The sequence below is a fragment of the Carlito syrichta genome, unplaced genomic scaffold (assembly GCF_000164805.1).
Source record: "Carlito syrichta isolate Samal-C Ts95f unplaced genomic scaffold, Tarsius_syrichta-2.0.1 Scaffold308839, whole genome shotgun sequence".
Taxonomy (NCBI): Eukaryota; Metazoa; Chordata; class Mammalia; order Primates; family Tarsiidae; genus Carlito; species Carlito syrichta.
The window spans coordinates 861,019-879,462 of NW_007252935.1; the positions used below are offsets into that span (position 1 = coordinate 861,019).

The 18,444-nt window shown below is 41.8% G+C and overlaps 1 protein-coding gene across 3 annotated transcripts in view; it reads left to right on the forward strand.

The window, feature by feature from the left end:
- Window positions 1-18,444, forward strand: part of DOCK8 (dedicator of cytokinesis 8) — a 222,952-nt gene that overhangs the window by 147,803 nt on the left and 56,705 nt on the right. For 2 of the 3 annotated variants that reach the window (XM_008066066.1, XM_008066067.1), the window contains 5 exons: window positions 350-519; window positions 3,254-3,349; window positions 6,973-7,068; window positions 13,121-13,270; window positions 14,669-14,782. In XM_008066066.1, coding sequence (XP_008064257.1) covers window positions 350-519; window positions 3,254-3,349; window positions 6,973-7,068; window positions 13,121-13,270; window positions 14,669-14,782 — 626 coding nt within the window. The remainder of the gene's footprint in view (window positions 1-349; window positions 520-3,253; window positions 3,350-6,972; window positions 7,069-13,120; window positions 13,271-14,668; window positions 14,783-18,444) is intronic. The other variant, XM_008066068.1, reaches the window with a different exon arrangement.

The following is an 18,444-nucleotide window of genomic DNA, read 5'->3' on the forward strand; positions in this document are numbered from 1 at the left end:
TAACATCTACATTTATAGCTTCTCCTGAGAAATCAGAAGTTCTGAGAACTCTGAGGTCTGTTTCCCCATGGCAATAATAGGCTAGAACTGAGCAGTAGCCCCAGCCTTTGGATGAGGCATGTGTCTCCAGTTTACCATAGTCCTCACCACTCCCTAGTACCTCAAACCCTATCTACTTCCCCCAAAAGATTGCCTTCCTGCCCCTCACTAGCATTTGATAATAAGACCCCAATTCCAAGGCCTATTTAGTGGGTTTTCATCTACCCTATCCCTCTTCAGTTCCTTCTGAAGCTCAGCTAGTGACTCTGGTCCCCTGTCTGTTGATATGTCTATGCCTGGTGGGGTACAGGTGCTCCTGCCGCCCTCCCTGACCCTCGCTACCACACCTATGGACGCACATCTGCTGCTGCCGTGAGTTCGAAGCTGCTGCAGGCCCGGGTGATGAGCAGCAGTAACCCAGACCTCGCGGGGACACACTCTGCAGCAGATGAGGAAGTTAAGAATATCATGTCTTCAAAGGTAGGGAGCATGTCAAACCTTGGAAGGGGGCACAGGCTTTTTTATTTTGAACTAAGACTTGGGGAAACAACACGAAAGCAACCACTACTGCTCCCCACTGTGTTGGCCAGATGTTCTAATGTTCATCTTTAGAGTGATGAACATTCTTTCCTTATGACCGAGGGAGACCATTTTGAAAGGTGCAGTCGCATTTGAGGATCTGCTCAGAACTAGTTCACTCTGGTAGGAAAGTATTAGAGCATGGCTGGTTGAACCACAAGGACTCAATGAATACCATTCATTTTATTTTCAAGGGAAAAAAATGTAGCTTTAACTTTTTTTGACACCTAGAAAAACTGTCTGTTATTTGGTTTTGCTTTTCAATAGCTGCCTTTTACATTCAGTAATGTCCACAGATTGATTATCTCATATAAAAATCTCAAGGAACAATGTCAAGTTTTATAAACCAATAAAAACTAAGCTCCTGAGAGGGTTGATGACTTGCCCTATATTGTCTTTAATTCCATGAATTCTTTATTTTTTTCCTGGATAAACTTTTTATTTTAGGAGAGTTTTAGATTTACAGTATGATTACAAATGTAATACAGAAAGTTCTCCATGCCAAGTTTCCTCATTATGAACATTTTGCATTAGAATGATACATTTGGTGGTTAGGAAACCAGTATTCATGCAATACTATCATTCACTTGAGTTCATACTTTATTCAGATTTTCTCAGTTTTTCTCTGATTTCCTATCTCTGCTCTAGGATCCCATTCAGGATACCACATTACATTTTGTAGTCATGTCTCATTAGCCTCTTCTTGTTGGTGAAAATTTGTTTGACTCTTTGTTTTTCATGACCTTGACAGTTTTGAGAAGTAATGGTCAGGGTTTTTATAGAATGTCCCTCCTTTGGAATTCTTTTTAAAATCATGATATGAATCACATGCCATAAAATTCATCCTTTTGAAGTATATGACTCAGTGAGGCTTAGTGTATTCATAAAGATACCCAGAATTTTTATGATTTTTTTCCCCTGGTTATCTGCAGCCTCGGGGTAGCTGAGCTATTAGAGTAATATAATTTCCTCTGATTAAGAGAAATCAAAATATCTAGGTCCAAACATGATCTTTCTTCCCAATTCCACCCACTTGAAACAGTGTGGTGTGAGGAAGGGAATCGAGACCAGGGTTTGGGTCTAGGTACTGATATCACTTGGTTGTGCGCAAGCCATTGATTTATATATGAGGCCCTGAGCCTCATATCATTGCTACAAAGCTTCTGACCCCTGGTAAACTTAAGAATCATCGTGAAACTTTTAAAAACATTGGATTCACCCTCCCAAGATTCTGGTAATCCATAGTTTGAACCATAGAAATTATTGATATTCTATCTTTCTTGACTTTATAATCAGTCCAGGGATGTGCCGGAACTAGCTTGTACCTGTTTCCGAAAGCTGATTGTTTAATTTTCAGGAATTTTTTTAGCTAGTTGTGAAACATATATTATTAAAAACTAAATTACATATATTTATCATTCAATAGGTTATATTAAAAATAAAGGCAATCTGCATGCAATGTGGTATCCAGGATTGTATACTGGAACACACATAAGACATTCGTGGAAAAACTGGTGAAATCCAAATAAAGTTTGTGGTTTAGTTCATAGAAATGTACCAGTGTTAGTATCTTCGTTTTGCCAAATATACCTTACTATATATGATATTAACAATAAGGGAAATAGGATGAAAGGCATACCGGAATTCCCTGTACTGGCTGTGCATCCTGTCTGTAAATCTGACAATAACTATAACAATATAAATAATTATTCCAGAATTTAAAGTTTGCTTAAAAATGTAAACCTCATCCTTTCCTGTTTTTCTAAGCGTTACTATTATTTATGTCCTTGAAGTTATTTATGTTTATTATGTCTGTATGGTAGAAATACTATATAATGATTTGTTACTGCGCATCTCTTTCCACATCTGCATTTCCATGATGTCGTGTTGGTAGACTGAAATCAGCCACAATGGAAATATTTACAGAATAGAAATCGACAAATGCTACAAATTAGACCCTCTCGGCTAACAGCTGGTTGTTAAGCATTTGCCAGCACACCATTGTTCAACTTCACATTTAAGGCCCGTTTAGGCAATACCATTTTCTGATTGTTTAAGGGAGAGGTGGTCTGCAGCTATTATTGACAGCCTTGAGCTTTGTATCTTTCTTTAATAAAAATGAAAATATTATATTTCCATGTAGACTGTATTAAGCTATTTTACAGTAAGGGGGACAGTTTTGTCTAACTGAAAGAATAGAACATGACCCTTCCATTTCCTTTCAGAAGTGATTTTTGACAATGTGTTAGTATTTAGGAGGCTGAGACCAGTACCATACTAAACCACAGAGAGGCACTGTTCCCACACTTTTTCTCCCACTCTCCCAATAAAGTCACAGACTAGAATGTCGGAAGGGACTATTCAGCATCCCTGATTCTTAACTAGTTTAACTGTGAGTTGCTACATGCCAAACTATTTACAGTGATTATCTCAAGAGCAAGTGAAAATAAGTTTTACTTTACCTTCTTTGCTTAGTGTTATATTTACTTATAGCAATTGCTTTACCTTTGAAACCAGGAAAAAAAAAAAGCTGTATATTAAAAATAAATTCTGCAGCTGTGATTTCCAGGTGGCTGGCTCATCTTTCCCATGCACCACTGTTGATTGACTTTAAGCCATGGTTTCTGTGTTTCAGGTTACTGATCGCAACTGCAACCGGATGTCTTACTATTGCTCTGGCAATAATGATGTTCCAAGTTCAACTGCAGCCCCAAGGCCAGCCAGCAAAAAGGTACTGAGCAGAGCAGTGTAAGGATAATCACAGGATAAGAAAAGAAGGATTTACCTTTGCCCTCACACTATGATTGAAAATAGATGCCATCGCCAGGCTCGGTGGCTCAGCCTGTAATCCCGCACCTTTGGGAGGCTGAGGTGAGTGGATTGCCTGAGCCCATGGGTTTGAGACCCGCCCGGGCAACTTGGCAAGACCTCATCTCTACAATAAATCAAAAAATCAGCCGGGCGTGGTAGCACGCGCCTGCAGTTCCAGCTACTTGGAAGGCTGGCCGGAGCCCAGCAGGTTGAGGCTGCGGTGGCGGCCACTGCACTCCAGTGTGGGCAACAGAGTGAGACTCCAACTCAAAAAAAAAAGAAAAGAAAATAGACACCATCAAAGTGCTTCCCTGCCTGCCCCCCTCGCCACTGCCCTCCCCACACACACACACACTTGGAGTTCTGTCCCTTACCCCCTATTTTTGACCTAAGTGCCCATTAACTCAGTGGTTCTTCAACTTTGCCATGCATTAGAGTTACCTTACTCAAACTGATTGCTAGACCCTACCTCCCAAGAGTTTCTGATTCAGTAGATCTGTGCTGGGGCCCAAGAATTTGAATGAATTTACTGAATTTCCTAAACCCACAAAATTTCACAATCATAGTCACTGCCTGTGTGGTCTAAGGATGAGGGGGGAAGAGCTGTCTCAAATTTTCTTCTCTGCTGGGCATCCAAGTCTGGAGTGTCTTTCAAGACCCCTATTAGAATGTAAATATGCTAAATGCATAAAAGGATAACACAGGAAACCTTCTGCTACAGCGAACACCACAGGGAGATGTTTATGAAAGGTGGGAGGAGGGAATGAGCCTCAGGACGGCTCCCTTTGGTCTGGATCAGGGAAGGATCGAGTGTGGGGGGCCCTGCCAGGCCTGGTGCTGCAGACTGCAGTGATTCAGACACAATATGTCTGAGGAAGCATTTCATGTTACTTTATATGTAGTATTGAAATAAATGATACCTAGTTATTACCATTCCCTTTTGTCAAGGATGAATTGTCCCTAGCTCACCCTCTGCTTTTAAAAAAATAAGACTAATGTAGTAGTTTTCAAAGTGTGTTTAACTATAAGGGGGAGTTAACTATAGGAGAGAAAATGATACATGTGGCTAAATGAAACACAACTTTGTCACTTACTTTAAAATGGAGCAGTAGGCTGTCACAGCCCCTTTACAGTGACTGGGTATAAGGACCATTTTCCTTCTTAAAACAATTACTTCCCTACAGTTTGACTTCCTGAGGGCACGTCCTACTTGGTTTTGCAGTTGCCATGTTTTGACCCGAAATGACCAGAAGAGAGTCATTTCATTTCAGAGGGAAGTTGGGCCAATATGTTTCCTTAATAGCTCAGCAAACAGAGTTTTGCTGCTTGGCTATTTTATATAACCTTTGGAGCAAGGTGTTCTTGTAATAATGCTGCCCAGTAAGCAGCATAAATTACTTTAAGAAGCAGCTTATCCTTGTCTAATCTCTTCTTGCTGTAAGACTCTGGCAGTCAAACTGACCTACTTTCCAGAGGCTACCTTTGAAGCTGGGGGAGCATGTCTTTCCTACAATGAAAAGATTAAAGTGTAGGCCAGTGACATCACATGCACACTGAGACCACCTGCTGGATTAAAACTCAACTCCACACCTGTCCCAGATGGGAGAGCCTTACTTAAGACTGACAACAGCAAACAAATGTGTTAACATATATTAAAATGAAGTGAGACCAACAGACAAGCTGGGACACCTACGCATTCTCCATCTATCACCATTAACCCACTGGGGATCTAAGCAGTTAAAACACCCAAGCATCTGCACAGAGATTTTTCCACTTGTCTCCCTTTTTAGCGAAGTAGCTCTCAGATGTTAAGGTACATAAGGATTAGTAAACTGCACTGCACACATCCTATGCTCTGTGGGTAATTTAAAAGGCTGTCAAGGGAAATCTTGGCTATAATCATTTTTGTTTCAGGTCTTGACTTTAAAACTTCATTTCCGCATAAGGATATGAGATTTGGGTGTTCATATTGTTTTACCTTTGTTACTCACTGCGCAATAAAACTTGAGTTCATCTGCAATTTATCCTAGTTTTCATGGGCATAATATGAATGAAAACCACAGCAAATTCCCAGATATCGTTTTTTTGCCATTAGTTAGGGTGACCAACTGTCCTAATACGCCTGAGACTGAGAGTCGCCAAGGTGTAGGACTTTCCATTTTTAAGACCAGGACAGTATCCCACAAACTGAGAGGAGTTTGTGATGACTGTCCTAGTTTTAGTCTTGAACTTCTTTGCCATGAGGTTCAATAAACAATAGAAGCATTAACAAGTAGCCAGATAGATTGGGAAATGGGAAAGGTAGGAAAAATCACCATCTGCTACATTTGCTACTGAGCACTTGAAGGGAAGTGAAGACATGAAGCGGAGCTGAGGGGCTTTGTAAGCATCTCACTCTGGGACCTGGGAATTTAGAAGTTGTGAGTTCAGGCTGATACCACTGTGCCTTTTCATGCAGAACATCCGCTTATAAACCAAATTGATCATGTTTCCCACAAAGCCATGGAGGGGTTATAAAAACAAAAGTTGTCCAATCTAGAAAGGAGTTTAGATACCATCTAGACACAGTTCCTCAACGTGTGACCTCAGCTGGGTCAGCTGCTGCAGCAGCATCACCTGGGACCTTGTTAGAAATGCAAATTCCTGGCTCAGTGGCTCAGCCTGTATTCCCACGCCTTGGAAGGCTGAGGTGAGTGGATTGCCTGAGCCCACGGGTTCGAGACCCGCCTGGGCAACTTGGTGAGACCTCATCTCTACAATAAATCAAAATTAGCCGGGCATGGTAGCGCATGCCTGTAATTCTGGCTACTCGGAAGGCTGAGGTGGAAGGATCGCCCGAGCCCAGCAGGCCGAGGCAGCAGTGACCAGGAGCGGCCACTGCACTCCAGTCTGGGCGACAGAGTGAGACTCCAACTCAAAAAATAAAAAATAAAAATAAATAAAAATAAATGCAGATTCCCATGCCCTGCTCTAGACCTACTGAATCTCTGGGGCTGGGGCCCAGCAGCTTGTTTTATCAAGCCCTCTAAGGGATTCTGAAATACATTCAAGTTTGGCAACTGCCGCTACCAACCAACTGATCTTATAGATGAGAAAACTGAGGGCAAAGAAAGGAGTCTGACTTACACATGTTCACACAGAGTTTGCAGCAGGATCTGAGAGGAAAGTAAGAGACAGCACAAGTGTCAATGGCTACCCTGGAATGCTTCCCCACAGAATGCAGGCTCACCCCTCCGCTGAGTCCATTCCTTCAAACCTAGCTTTCCTGTACAGTACTCCAAACTCCTACCCTTCAAATTCCCTCCAGTCTCAGGTTATTTCAGCATTGACTTTGCCATCCACCACTTAAGGCCTAGCACATCTAGGACACATGCTTCAGGAATAAACAAGCTATTAATTTAAAAAAAAAAAGAGGAAGGAAGGAAAGGAAGTAAAGAAAGAAAAGGAAAGGAAGGAAAGAAGGAAAGGAAAGATAAAAGAAAAGAGGTGCTAATGAATAATAGCCCTTGTCATCACAGCCCAGTTTTTGTGTTACTGTTTCAGCATTTCCACGAGGAGCTGGCCCTGCAGATGGTGGTCAGCACCGGAATGGTGAGAGAAACAGTCTTCAAGTATGCCTGGTTCTTCTTTGAGCTTCTGGTGAGATTCTTGCATGTTTGTATCTAAGCTTAATAGAGCAAGAGAAGTTCATGGCAGAAAGAAATTGACATTTTGTTCACTGAGTTGCTCCTGTTGAAAACATTAGATTGTTCCTTGACATCTAACCCTCTCTCCTCCATCCATTTTCCCTTAAATCATGTTGCTTCTACCTTGAAAATCCACCTCCCCCTAAGCCATTGGCATCTCTCAAATGTCTCTTGCAGTGATTTCTTCTTTTTCCTGCATGTATCCATTTTTGTCCTTGGCCCATCCATTCAGCATAAGGCAGCCAATACTAAGCAGATAATGTCACTTTCCCATTCAAAATCCTTCAGTGATTTTCAGTGTATTGAAAATAAAGCACAGATTTTTTGCCATGGCCTGTAGGTATGATTCTGTTGTTTACCTCCATCTTAACCATGTCTCTTGCCATATTCCCCCATTCTTTGGTTCTTTGAAGATATCGAGGCCTTCTTGACCTCAAAGCCCTTTTCAGATTCACTCCCACTCCCGACCTTTCACCCCTCAGCCCCTACAACACACACCGTTCATGTCCTTCTCTTTGGATTTTAGCATGTCCTTCTCTTTGGATTTCAGCATCAATACCACCACCTCTAAGAGGCCTTTCTTTTCCTACCACCTTACACTGTGAAACATCTTCTACCCTGTTATTCTCCTTTAAAACACCCTACTTATTTCCTTCCTCACACTTATCACAATTTATAGTTTTTCTGTCTCCCCTATTAGATTTCTAGGATTTGGGTCTATTATCTTCATTATCCTATCTCTTGCCCCAGCACACAGCTTGCTGTCATATTTATTGGAAAAAATATGAAATGTGTATATCTGTTCACTCTAAAATTTCCGTCATTTCTCCAACCAAAAAGCAAAAGCTGTAATTCCTTAATTTTAAAATGGAAGAATAATAGTGACCACTGTTTTTCTTTAATTATTAATGGAAGTGAAAGGATTTTATCGTTAAGCCACTAAGAATAAGCATTTTGTCAGTATTGATACATGGAGATGCATAGTGAAATGATGTTACATGAAAAAATTATAAAAGCATAGACACCAATTGTATAAAAGTGTATAAAACAATTCAGAGGTTAAGAGTATGTTTAGTGATAGTTTTATATTTACTGGGTTCTTTAGCCTGTGACACTGAAAAAAATAGTAAGGTTTCCACCTAAGCTCTAGTTTTTTGTTTTTGTTTTTTTGTTTGTTTGTTTTTCAGTTGGAGTCTCACTTTGTTGCTCAGGCTAGAATGTAGTAACACAATCGTGGCTCACTGCAGTTTTGACCTCCTGGGTTCAGGCGATCCTTGCACTTCAGGCTCTTGAGTTGTTTGGGCTACAGGCACACACCACTATGTCTGGCTAATTTTTTGGTTTTTTGTAGAGGCAAGGTCTCACTATGTTGCCCAGACTGGTCTTGAACTTTTGGGCTCAAGCATCCCTTCTACCTTGGCCTACCAAAGTGCTGGAATTACAGGTGTGAGCCACCATGCCCAGCCAACTCTAGTTTATATTTGTAATTTTAAGGCAAAGAAAAAGGGAGCTATGCTGAACAATAGGACATAGAGAACAAGGGGGTCAAAGGAGACAAAACACACACTGGGGAGAAAATGGGAAGTGATGTGCAAAAGAGTTAAAAGACTCATGCCACAGAAACGTACCCAGGACTTAAATCTTTTAGAGTTTCTCGGAGATCCAACCCCTAGTTTGAGAAATGTTCCAAGGCATGGTCCCAAATCTCTGCCACAGAACCACGTGAGGGTGCTTATTTTAATAAAAATAAGATTCCTGAGCTCCTCCCTATAACTACTAAAATGAGGAGGGGTGAGGGCCATCAGTGTGCATTTACCTGTCTTCCCAGGTGACTTTTAAGCACACTGATGAGCCACTGATCCACACTACCTGTGTTCTGTGCATCCTAAACAGAGCTAAAAATCCTTTGGAATTTGTACCCAACCAGCACCAGAGTTTATCCTATTCTAAAAGCCAAGCTGGGCATAGTGGTGAGTACCCGTAGCTGGGCATAGTGGTGAGTATCTCTCAGCTACTTGGGAGGATAAGGTGGGAGGATCACTTAAGCCCAGGAGTTTGAGGCTACAGTGAACTATGATCACACCTCTGCACTCCCTGTCTCTAAATATATATATTTATATGATTTATATATAATATATTATACATATAAATGCCAAACTGATTAAGGTGGGTGACTGCAGCTCACAGTCTTGGGGCAAGAGCATTAGCAGTGAGACATAAGCTCTGTATTCCAGCAGAAAATAGACTGGTCATAAAATCCACTCCCCTCTTTCTTTTTGAGGCACAAAAAGTATCAGAACCAACACTCCATGCCCTGTATCTTCTGCTTCAGTTCAGTTTACACATCCCACCCACCATCAGGTTTCTCCATAAAGAAGTTTCACTTGGGTCATAACCCATCTATAAATGATTCATGCCACTAACCCACTCCCACTCATAATGAACAAAGCACCGCTGAACCTGAGTAGGTCGCTTGGCATCTTAGAGCTTTCTTTTGAAGGCAAGTTTGCATTCTCTGCAGGTGTGACAATGACTCTGCCCTTCATAGAATCCCAGTAACTGCAAGCATCCCTATGGAAGAAAAAATAATCATATTTAAAATGTTCTGAGCATCTTACTGTATATGTGTCAGGCACTGTTGAAGCATTTTTAAGCATTATCTCATGTAATCCTCATACAATCTTGAAGCAGGAGGATTTTTTGTTATCCCCAATCGACAGATGGGGTTGGAAAGAGGGTAGTGGTCATGAAGAGGGTCTCCGGGTCTGCCAGAAGTTTCAGCGGTGCTGCCTCACTTACTGCAGAGAGCTAAGAAAAGATGAAAATTGCTTTTGTTCTTGCACATTTACTTACTAGGAGTTGGTGGGCCCAGGACAGAAAGCAAAAGCTAAAGCAGTTAGCCCTTCTTATCTTTGGGGAGTCCCGTATGGCAAACAGATGAAGAAAGCTCCTATAAATCTAAGCCCATTAAGGGGGTTGGTCAACATGAAAATCAGCCAAGACACCAGTGACACTGGCAGGCTAAAACCTACGTCTGTCAGGGTCCTAGCAGGACAGAGTTGGCATTACTCTAAAAGGGTTAGCTGAAAGCATTTATCAAAAGGACTTTGTCCAGGATATATGCAAGGTTACAGGAGCCAATAAGGGCTGGTAAAGAATCCAGGGTGCAGCAAGGGCCAGAAGCCTTTATCTATCCCAGTTTCAAAGAATCAAGGGTAAGGACAGTTTCGTTGGGGCCTGAAAAAGCCGAAGGCAGAGAAGGGGATACACAAGACAGGAACTAGAGACTCAGAAAAATGTTGCTACTGCCAGGACCTCACTGTGGCAGGGATGGGAGCAGTAGGAATGAGGAAATACCCAGGCCTCTCTCTTTTCCCACTCCTTGGTGGCCCTGCTGGTGACTTCCAGTGAAAACTCCAACCAGGAGCCAAAGGGCAAGAGCACCCGAGTGATGCGGTCCATAGAGACTACTTTCCCAGCATTCAGAGCTAGACAGAGAAGGGCAAGAAATTCATCTGGGGGCTGCAGTAGAGGCAAATGGAGCTATCAGCCCCCAACCAGACCTTTGCAAAGAAACTGATTTCAAACTCAGATGGGATGCCCAGTCCTCCATGCATTGTTTATGCATTTGCCTGACATACCCAGGAAGTCATTTACTCATAAAAAGCAAAACAGTTTTTTTTTTCTTTTTTCCCCCAAGAAGCTTGAAGGGAGAGAAACAACAACCTCCTTGGGCTTAGCCAACAACCTGCCTGGGCAGTTTAACTCCCTCTATTTGTGTCAATGCCCAAGCTAATGAACAACCACTTTGGCATTAGAGCTGTTAAACACAATCCTTGGACAAATTTCACACTTGCTAATGAATATATGTCCCTGTGCTTCTAGAACTGCTGAGCCAGATCTTGGAGAGACAGAGGTAAATGGGTGACCTAGTTTACTCCCTCAGGACACAAAGTTCTGCACCAAGGGGTTCTTTAGAGGTGCCCCTACTTTGAATGGGCCACAGAAGGCCAATATGGGGGGAAGAACTTTTCCCCACACTAAAAATAATGAGCCAAGCATCCACTAGTATTTCTATTGGGTGTTCTTCTCTGGAGACCCAGAGGACACATTAGCTGGCAAGCTGCTGACAATTTGGAAATAGGTCATTAGTTTGAAGTACAGTATTGTGAAATTATTTTTTTGGTTGTAGGATGACCAACCTCAGCAGGCAGAAGCTGAGTTCTAAAATACTAGTGCTAGGGTAGGTTAGCCAACAGAGAATCAGGATTCGGAATGCCCAAAACAAAGAGGCCTCATTTTCCTAGATTTTTTGTTAGGAGCATAGTGGGAGAGACATTTTTATCGGATAACAATGGGGTCCTGTTCTGCCTGTCATTCAGGTTTATGGTATATGGATATATCCGTGTGTCCTGAACCAAGCAGGATCTTGAAGTGAAGAAAATTCATGGTCCTGACACTGGGCTTTAGGATTTGATATTCTTAGGATTTGAGGTTAGGATTCGAGCTAACCATGGCACTGTCTGAAACCGTGAAACACATAAAGCTTACCTCTGTTTTTCTGTTCTTATTTTGCCTTCTTTTTGTTTTTTTTCTCTGTCTCAGTGCTAACAAAAATTGCCAGTCCAGCATCCTTAAAAACCCAAATCTGCTGTTAGTGCATAAAAGTTCTCCTATGTAGCTCTTGGGAGTGGAAGTCAGCTTCCACACAACTAATTTTGTCCCTTCTTTTTTCCCCTCTTTAAAATTTTTTTATTTTAAATTCAGGGGTTACACATGCGTATTTGCTACATGGACATACTGTGTAGTGGTGGAGATTGGGTCTCAGGTGGTCCATTCCCCAGATAGTAAACATTGTGCCCTGTAGGTAGTCTCTGAACCCTAACCCCCTCATTCCTTTTTTTTCCAACCCTGATCTCAGGGGCAAATGTGGGTGACTCAGTTTCCAGAGCCTTTTATTTTTGCAGTGACTCTCTGACTAACCTAGACACATTCATGAAAATGACATCAGCACTAGGCACCCAACCACAAGAACTCCCAGTCTTTCCCATGTTCCTTTTAGCTCTAAGCAACTTCCAGCAAGGGTAAGATTCAACCTCAGATGGTCAAAAGTGAGGTTATATTGACCCACAAACTTCCTAGTCCCAAGAAGAAGTCCAAAAACCAAGCATGATTTTGATTTTAAATTGTTGTAGACATTGAACTGGTATTATACCAGTCATAATACAGACAGTCACAAATTGACACATAGATAAATATTATACACACACACACACACACACACACACACACACACACACACAAGTTAGGCTTATAGCACTCAAAACATAATTTTTCATAGACAAAGTGTTCTAAATAGGGATTAAGTTCCCAACTAGACAAAATCCTGCTCAATGTATAATATAGCTACATATATGTCTATATATAAAATATAGCAAAAAAAAATAACTCTGTTTGAAACTAAAGAATTGTTTCTGGAAAAACTGTGCTCCCTCAAGAAAAATGGAAACTCTAGGTAGGAGGAACATTTCTCCTCTGTTCTCCTTACTATAGTTTCTGGAAGAGAGAAGACTTCAGTTGCCTCAAAAAACAGTATCATAAACAATTTCTTTTTGTGCCATGTGTGTTAAGTGCTGTGACAGAGTAAGCCTATGTGGTTATGGGAGGCCAGCCTAGTTCTGCCTTCCAGGATGCAGGAGGTCGAGAAAAGGGGAGTCTTCTGATTCTACAGCTAAAGAATTAAGCTCCTGGTTTTGTCAGCAAGAAGAAGGGAGTCCCCTGACTTGGGGTCAAAAAGAGGACACCCTTCCCACCTCCTGCCACCATGGTAACCATTCATGTGTCAGGAGCATTTTAGTCCAGAGCTTGCTTGGGCACCACAAGCACAGATAAAGTGTCAGAAAGTCCATTGTTAAAGAGCTTTTCTCCAAGTCTTTCTCCTCTTCCACATTGTACAAGCAGGTCACCAATCTCCATGTTGACATTAACCCCATCCCCCTCCGTAGGTGAAAAGCATGGCCCAGTATGTACACAATATGGACAAACGGGACAGTTTTCGGAGGACTCGTTTTTCTGACCGTTTCAGTGATGACATAACCACTATTGTTAATGTGGTCACCTCGGAGATTGCAGCTCTTTTGGTAAAACCTCAGAAGGTAACTGTTATTTTACTCCTTACTTTCTAAACTGTTTACCTTGAACATATGTTACTTTCACTGCTAGAGAAAAATAGGTATCGTTTTTTAAATGGTAATTAAAATATAACTATAATGACAATTAAATGCCGTGTGTTATGTGTTATACTGGACTGGACACTGGGGTGGGACTGGGAAATTGTTATAAAAAATTACAGTATGGACTATAGTCTAAATTATTGTATCAATTCAGATATGAGAGATAATACTCTTAGGAAACAAACACAACTTAAAGTATTGTGGGGTAAGTGAGCATGATAATTGCAACCTAGTCTCAAATGGTTCAGGAAAAAAAAGAACTGTATAGAGAGAATGAGAAAATAAATGCAGCAAAATGTCAAGTATTGATGAACCTGGTTAAAGGGTATACAGTATTCCTTGTACTATACTACTCTTGTATCTTTTCTGTAAACTTGAAATTTTTTTCAAAGTAAAAGTTTAAAAGTATGTAAAATGAACTAAAAATTTTAAAAGGTAGTGGGGGAGGCCCAAAAAACACGGAATTTATTTATAAACAATTATGTATTTATTCTTACATATTTAAATTTCAGTCACCCTCAAAGTACTCTTCGTTTGGTGCAATACACCTATCAGACGCTTTTTCTACTGTTCAGAACAGTTTTTGAACTCATCAATTTTGAGGCTTTTAGTGCTTCTGCCATTTTTTGTTTCTTCCACATTAACAAAATGTTCCCCTTTGAGAACTTTTTTCATCTGGGGAAACAAAAAAAGTCACTCTGGGAAAGATGGGGTGAATAGGGGAGGATGGAGCACTGGGGTTATGATGTTTTTGGTCAAAAACTTCAGAACACAGCATGGTGTGGGCAGGTGTGCTCGTAAATCGCTCGGCATGAAATGGGCAAACTTGTTGAAAAAAATCTCCCAAAAAACCCTACTGAAGTCAAATGCAGCCTCTCACAACAACGCTAGCTGGTACACTGATGCTGATGGTTCCTAGAGTGCTGACCTAGTGGAGGAAGCCTGTACTACAAGGGGCCTGCCCTCCAAAAGATAATTCTGGATTTTTTAGGGGATCCCCTCTCGTATATAGAGACTGACTCAATTATATACATAGAAACATACATGTAGAACGAGTGGCTGGAAGGAAATGCACCTAAATATTAAGAGTATATAAAGAATTACTTGAGACAACCTAACAGTCATGGCATCAGTTAAAAGCTAAATTATACGTGCTACAATTTTGCAGACTTATCTGTTCTGCCCAGTGTCACCCAGAGGGACAGTGGCTGAAATAATGTAACAGCACCTGCCTCTCCCAACTTTCCCACCAGCGACCTGGGAGTTCATGTCCAGAGTTTGCCACAAAATGATCCGGCTGTTTGTATGTTTGTTTTTAAGGAAAATGAACAGGCAGAAAAGATCAACATTAGCCTGGCTTTCTTCTTGTATGACCTTTTCTCCCTCATGGATCGAGGCTTTGTGTTTAACCTCATCAAACATTATTGCAACCAGGTGAGTGTCCCTCGGAGCTAGCCATTCTTCTCCTTCTCATCTGATGTGATGCTCAGATGTGTGATCTGATTCTTTGCCGAGTTAGGCAGTGTGACTCCTGCACATCCCTAAGTTTTGTAGCACATTCCTCATGTCTGTGCCATAGACGTTCCTCAGACACGCTGGTTTGCCTGGATTCCTGGAGTTTTTACCAACCCAGCACAAAAGGGAATTCACATTTGTGACATAATCTGATTTCTTCAATTTAACATTTAATAGAATCATATGATTACATATTCAATCTTTGACCAGGCCTAGAGTCCCAAGTATGAGGTCTCTTTTTTCACATATTAGGGTAATTAATTAAATTGCTGTTGTGAAGTTCTGACTTGAAAGAGCTTCTTAAAGTGCTCTTTAATAAAATCATTCAAAAAGATTGGATTTCACTGCAAATATTTTATGATCCAACTGCATTTATCAGGGCCAACTTCCCAGTTTTAGAATGCAATTCTTCCTTCATCCACTATCACCTTCAAACTGCCCTGACAGTATCAATAGCAGTCATTGTTGCTACTCTCTCCTTCTGTTTTCCAATTCTAGCTACCACCACCATTACTGGTACTGTCGCCACCAACCATCACTATTGTCATCACCTCCCAAGCCCACCATCACCACTGCCCAAAAAACCTCCACCACCACCACCATCCACCTCCGCCATCACTACACCTTGCCATCTCTACTATCACCATCTACCTTTGCTACTCCACTAACACTTCCACCTCTACCATTTCCACCATCACCACCACCCACTACTCCACCATCACCACCACCGCCATCTCCGCCATCACCACCATCCACCTCCACCTTCGTCACTCCACTGACATTTTTTTTTTTTGAGTTGGAGTCTCACTCTGTCGCCCAGACTGGAGTGGAGTGGCACACTCCCAGCCACCGCAGCCTCAACCTGCTGGGCTCCAGTGATCCTTCCGCCTCAGCCTTCCATGGAGCTGGAACTACAGGTGTGCGCTACCACGCCCGGCTAATTTTTTATTTTATTGCAGAGATGAGGTCTCACCAAGTTGCCCAGGCGGGTCTCGAACTCGCGGGCTCAGGCAATCCACTCACCTCAGCCCCCCAAAGCGCGGGATTACAGGCTGAGCCACCGAGCCCGGCTGTCCACTGATATTTTTACTTCTACCATCTCCTCCATCTCCACTGCCCATCTCCTCCAATATCACCACCTCCTCCACTAATATCACCACTTCTCCCATCACTACCATAACCACCTGGCTCTCTGTGGTTGGTCACTTAGTGACTTTAAGTAAGTCCTTCGATTTTTATGTGTCTTCATTTTCTCATTTTTAAAATAAGGAAGTTCCTCTCTATAGGGGGTTTGAAGGATTTGAGGCAGAACTTGGACAGGGTTGCATGAGACAGGAAGTTCCTCCCAGGACAAAACTCTCCAGAGGTTTGCAGTGAGGGGCCACCATCGAGAAGAGGAAGTGAACTCCTGGAGAGAAGGAGATGAGGGAGGGGACTTATATATCTAGGTGATGTTGCTGGGAAGTGCAGTGGGGATTCTCTGGGTCAGAGAGCTCCAAGGGCTGTAGCAGCTTGGGGCCATATAACTACAAGGCTCCATCTTATCAGTAGGAAACAGCTGTCCAGTGAGGTTTAATGGGGTCTGCAAAGCAGGCAGGCACTAAAAGGATACAAATCTGCTTGCCTGGACTATGTTTTTAATGATTGGGTGTGTAAAAATCGAATTTGGTGTGAGCTAATGGGTGGGTGTCAGTCTGCAGTGAAGAAATAAACAGCTCAGGGGCCAATTCACAGAGAATCTCTGGTACATTGTCATAACACCTCCCCACCCACTCCACAAAGACCATGACTTTTCTAAAGGGAGTCCTGACAAGGACGCAGAATAATAGAAAGAATCCTAAGGAAATGTTGGAAGGCCCAGAGCATCACCATCCTGTGCATCCTGACCCCTGGCCCCTGCTACAAATCTTCTGTTCCAGGCCCACCAGAATAGAATGTCAGAGGGATATTTACTACTCCCTGCTCTTACTCTTAGGTGTTTAGGATTCCAAGTCACTGAGTGAATTTCAAATACAAGTTAGTGTGCTTTCAAAACTTTAAGCTGGACATTTGGGGAAGAGATACTAGAACACTACTATAGGCCCAGGGTTACCTACTCACAATTTTCGTTATCAAAACAGAAATAAGACAATCCAAGGTAGATGTCTACCTGCCCTGCAAAATTTACATTTTTGTTTTCTCCTCTTTCTTTCCTTTCTTTTGCTAACTTTCTCTTTAAATTATTTCCTTTTGTTTTCTTCTGTCCTACCCAGTCTTCTTCTTCCCAGTCTCAACTGCCAAAAAGCCCTAGACCAGGAGTCAGGAGGCCTGTATGCTAATTCCAGTGACTCCATTAACTACTTCTGTGATCAGGAGCATCAACCTTGAGGCATTCATTTCCTCATCTGGAAAAAGACAAGGCTGGATTAGATTTATCCAGGTGTTGACACTCTGATTTATACTCTGTATCTGCTGGTGACATTCACGAACATTGCTTAGCACTGTTAGCGGCACTCAGACCTAAAAAGATCATGACTCTAGTTCATAGTGATTTAATCATTGATCCCAACTTTCTAGATACAGGATGAACTTCATACATGAGGCAAGCTGCATTCTTCCAAAATCATCTGATTATATCATTTTGCATAAGCCGATGCAAACATCCTGTCATGTGTCTGGTCTTTTGAAGACTTTGTGGCAATGAATATAATCTTAGTTTGTTATTAATAGTCACTAATAATAGACAAAACTACTTCTTCAATTGCTTTCTGTCATTTACCATGTGACACTAAGTTAATATCCATCCATTGGGTAGGGCAACTGAGGTGGGCATTGTGGGTCTCAACCTTTGGGGATGATGTTTTGGGAATTCACCTTTACTCCTCATTTCTCAAATTGTTTTTGAAATTGCTATCTTTGATGAAGACACAAGGGACCTATGTGGAGACCATGGTGGGGCCTTCTATCAAGTGCAAACATCTGTGCTTTTTCAAGTTTTGATAGTCAGCTTGATACAACAATTTTTTTTTTTTTTTGAGTTGGAGTCTCACTCTGTCACCCAGGCTAGTGTGCAGTGGCACACTCACGGCCACCACAGCCTTGACTTGCTGGGCTCAGGTGATCCTTCTGCCTCAGCCTTCCATGGAGCTGGAACTACAAGCCTGTGCCACCATGCCCTGCTAATATTTTTACTTATTGTAGAGATAAGGTCTCACCAAGTTTCCCAGACTGGTCTCGAACCCATGGGCTCAGGCAATCTTCTCACCTTGACCTCCCAAAGTAGGGGATTATAGGTATAAGCCACCACTCCTGGCCAATCCAACAACTCTTAATGAGTGACCCTAAGTGATGGGCACATGACCAAGTTCCCATCAATTCCATTTATTTTTATAAATATTTATATAATATATAATGACATTTACTTGTTTTAAGAGAATATCTAACTATGGATTGATTCCATAGGCAAAATGCCCTGCTACACCATGGCTTCTCCTAAAATGGCTGAAAATACATTTAGAAAATTACTTTTCGAGTGAAAAGGAGGCATGTCTTTGCAAGGATGAAATGCTTTGTATTCCTGTGCTGGGGCAAGAGGGTGTTTA